The sequence below is a fragment of the Nematolebias whitei genome, chromosome 18, assembly GCF_014905685.2.
Source record: "Nematolebias whitei isolate Nwh7 chromosome 18, NemWhi1, whole genome shotgun sequence".
NCBI classification, from domain to species: Eukaryota; Metazoa; Chordata; class Actinopteri; order Cyprinodontiformes; family Rivulidae; genus Nematolebias; species Nematolebias whitei.
In genome coordinates this window covers 40,677,513-40,681,270 of record NC_056515.1, presented here as the reverse complement: position 1 = coordinate 40,681,270, position 3,758 = coordinate 40,677,513, and the positions used below count along the sequence as shown (strand labels likewise).

Below are 3,758 nucleotides of genomic sequence, written 5' to 3'. Positions count from 1 at the left end.
CACAAACCTACACACCTTCACAAACCTACACACCTTCACAAACCTACGTTCCACCTCAGCCTTTCATTCCATCCCAGTCGTTCACCACAATGCCGCCTCAGGGTTTCTCACAGTCTCAGCATCGTTCGGCGTCACAACCTGCATCACTCTCATCAAGCTTTGGTGAGCCTAAACCATCTCCGCAACTTCAGACAGCTCAGCCAAGCCAAGCCGAGTCAAGCAAACACGTCTTCAAGAAACCAAGTATCTTCAGTAAATCTGGAAACTTGCTGAAAAATGCAGTAAGTGCAGATCTTCACTGCCCAGAGTTGATGTGCCAATAAGATGACGATGTGGGTAGATGGAGTACATAAGAGTCTGGTTCTTTATTTTTTATTACAGTTCAAACGAGGAGAAACTGGAACTGGAGAGTCTTGAGGCTGGTTGAAGAAGAAGAACACAACTTGATGATTTTAGCACTCACCGGAGGGAGAAACGTCTTCTGTGATTGAGAATAACTCTTTTAATCTAAATTTATCCTCTAGTTTTATGAAACGTTGCAGGAAATTAAAAGCAACATTTGTTGGTATTTTATGAGTTTTACAACTGAATGACAAGTCATGCCTGTATTATCATGGATTTATTAAAAAGCATGAAATTGTTCTTAGTGCTTTCTTATGATTATCACCCACAGTGGAAATGAACGATAATGATTTGTCCTTTGTTTGTGTGTGTGTTTGTCAGTACCATTAACAAAATATCCTAAATGGATTTTAATAAAGCTTTCAGAAAGTAATCACTGAATGTACCTCTACGACTGATTAATTTCTAGAGTCGATCAAATTCAAGATGGCTGCCACAGCAAAGCGATCTGAGCATAAACAAAATGGCCATAACTTAATCTGTTAAACAGTTACTAAGCTAAAATCGTGCGGTAGAGACTGATACCCAACTTATAATGATACAAACTGATGGCACAAAATCAGCTTAAAACTGCTGTTAACATTTAGATCAGCTGTAGGGACAGGGCACCTTTTAACAGGTGTGTTCGCTAACCGCAATGTGGACTGGCCTCACCCCACAAATATATATTTACCTGAATTCTTGTAGCCAACTTAATTCCTCTCCCTCAAAGAAAAACAAAGAATCCGGTAATTTAAATGCACAATTCTGTAACGTTTGTCAGTTTGAATAATAACAGTATGAAGCTTATGGCAAATATGAAATGTGGATATGAATAGTCACTAGTATTATTTCAGAAAGTGAATGAAGTCTCAGCAACCACTCATTCCATCTGCTTGGACAACACTGCTCAGCTCAGCTGCTCCAAAAAACTGACCTGATGACCTGTTTACCTGTTGAGCATGCATCAGGATGTTTACCTGACACCTCAGAAGACTGTGCCCCTAATTTCCAACCAATCAGAGCCCTCTCACAGTGGGTGTGGCCCGACTGTATAATTAATGCAATTATACCTCCCTTCTCAAAGTCTCAGAACATGCACAATAGACTTTGTTGGAAAGGAGTGACACCTTGTTTTACATAAACACCATTTCTTTGAATCTCTGTTCAACTGGGGTTTTACTTCCTTAGTTGCTATGGCGATCGCAGTTCTTGTGAGTCGGGTACAGGTCACTTCTTTGATGAGACTCTTCTCTGGAGACTAAAATCTGGTCAACTCAGAATAGAGGGCCAGTCAGCACAGAGGCGGTTCCAAGATTGTAGTCGGTATATCAGGGTGGTCCAGGTGTGGATTTAACACACACAGAGAAGGAAGGGGTAAAAAGAAACTTCCTGTGTCAGAGCAGAAAGGGAGGGGTAGGAGAGACGCAAAGTCTCTGAGGACGTTTTGTCTCTTTGAGGATGGCTTGTCTCTGATATATATATATATATATACAGTGTTATTCTACCAGTACAATACTAGCACACGTATGTATGACATGAAATTAGTGAGACTTTTGACTCAACTTTTCTGCGTGCATGTTACGTCCACTAAGAACACAACACATTAAAGGAGGACACGAGACACAAATACGAGGGTTCAAAAACACTCAATTTATTAACAGCTGCTTCCTGTAAAAAAAGATTAAGAACCCCCAATTCCCTTGTCTACCAAAAAAGACACAAAACTCAAAGTATGAACTTAAAGTTGGACCTGGAGAGCCGGCCAAACAAACAAAAAGGTACAGCAGCAGGCCATTCATTCAGCCTTTATTTAGACAGATAAGTCACATTGAGCCTCAAAGACTCATTTACAAGTGAGACCTGTTAGACAGACAACAAGTAGTGAAACTGGACACATGTAGGAGTTGGAAGCGAAAAAATTCCTATCAGACTTTTTCTTCTTGGTTGAGAAAAAAAACTCTGATATTAAAAAACACCTCGCACAAACAAACACATAGTGACGTAGACATTCTGCAGAGGGGGGAGACGACGAGAGCATGTCCATAGACGCTCTGGAGGGCACTGTAAGAGTTCGGATAAGGATGGAATAATCAGCCAGTGTCCTCCCAACCCTATACAGGGCCTTCAAAGCCACTGGGTACCAGACTAAAAAAACTGCAAAAACCCTACTACAAAAGAACAAGTGAAAACAGGACTACCAGTCCCACCAGGCCAAAGTTACAAAACATATGCAAAAAGTTTAAGAAAAGCTGCCAGCCACAGGCCACAGCTCCAGATCGAGGGAAAAAACAAAGGCTGCCCAAGAAAAAAAAAGTCCAAAAATGTGTGGAGTTTGTGAGGAGCCAAAAGAGTCTGAGAGCTAAAAAGAGCAGTAAGAGCCCTGAGAGAGTCAAGAGAGGGAAAGGGGACAAAACAAAAACCCTCCCTGAGACCAGCCTCTTAATACGTGTGGCTGAAAAGGCTGATTAGCCAACCCAGAACCCAAAACATGACCAAAGGGACAAAACAATAAGGCAAATGTGCCCCAGGCACATAACAGTGCGCAAAAAAAAAAAAAAAATCTGCGTGCACGTTTTATTTTGAAATGTGGCTACCGGAAACGCCGAGCTTTATTTTGAAGTCAGTGACGGAAGTAACCGGCTGTTAGCTTCTGAGCGGGCAGCGATTGGTGATTTAGAAACAGATTCCGGAGCAGAAGTCACGGTTAAACCATGGACCCTCGGTAGTTTTCACATGTGTCGCTGCCTCCTGCTTCATCTGGACCGTGCTGGAGACGCTGAAGCGGCAGGACGAAACTTTACGGGCAACTTGTTCCTCCCGGGGAGAGTTCCCGTGGCCACAGCTACATCCGGTCATGGAGGACTCGGCCCTGGAGAAGAACGCTGCTGACCTCACGGTCATGGACGTGTACGACATGGCGGCGGTGGTCGGCCAGGAGTTCGAGCGGATAATAGACCAGTACGGCTGCGAGGCTCTGTCCAGGCTCATGCCCAAGGTGGTGCGGGTTCTGGAGATCCTGGAGGTGATGGTGAGCCGCAGCAGCCTGAGTCCGGACACCGAGGAGCTGCGGCTGGAGCTGGACCGGCTGAGGCTGGAGAGGACCGAGCGGCTGGAGAAGGAGCGGAGGCACAGACAGGTGAGACACAGACAGGTGAGACACAGACAGACAGGTGAGACACAGACAGACAGGTGACACAGACAGACAGGTGAGACACAGACAGGTGAGACACAGACAGACAGGTGAGACTCAGACAGACAGGTGAGACTCAGACAGACAGGTGAGACACAGACAGACAGGTGAGACACAGACAGACAGGTGAGACACGCACAGACAGGTGAGACACGCACAGACAGGTGAGACACAGACAGACAGG

General features: G+C 44.7%; 2 protein-coding genes across 2 annotated transcripts in view; both read left to right on the top strand.

Annotated features, from left to right (window-relative positions):
* LOC119424884 (huntingtin-interacting protein 1-related protein-like) overlaps nucleotides 1-466 on the top strand; it is a 26,942-nt gene extending 26,476 nt beyond the window's left edge. The window contains 2 exon segments of the mRNA XM_037692397.1: nucleotides 1-281; nucleotides 382-466. The exon segment at nucleotides 1-281 is cut by the window's left edge and continues 1 nt beyond it. Of these exon segments, the coding sequence (XP_037548325.1) occupies nucleotides 1-281; nucleotides 382-417 (317 nt within the window). The 3' untranslated portion in view covers nucleotides 418-466.
* A 2,596-nt stretch (nucleotides 467-3,062) lies between these two features.
* Nucleotides 3,063-3,758, top strand: part of rilpl1 (Rab interacting lysosomal protein-like 1) — a 16,365-nt gene continuing 15,669 nt past the window's right edge. The window contains exon 1 of the mRNA XM_037692493.1: nucleotides 3,063-3,520. Coding sequence (XP_037548421.1) covers nucleotides 3,239-3,520 — 282 coding nt within the window. The 5' untranslated portion in view covers nucleotides 3,063-3,238. The remainder of the gene's footprint in view (nucleotides 3,521-3,758) is intronic.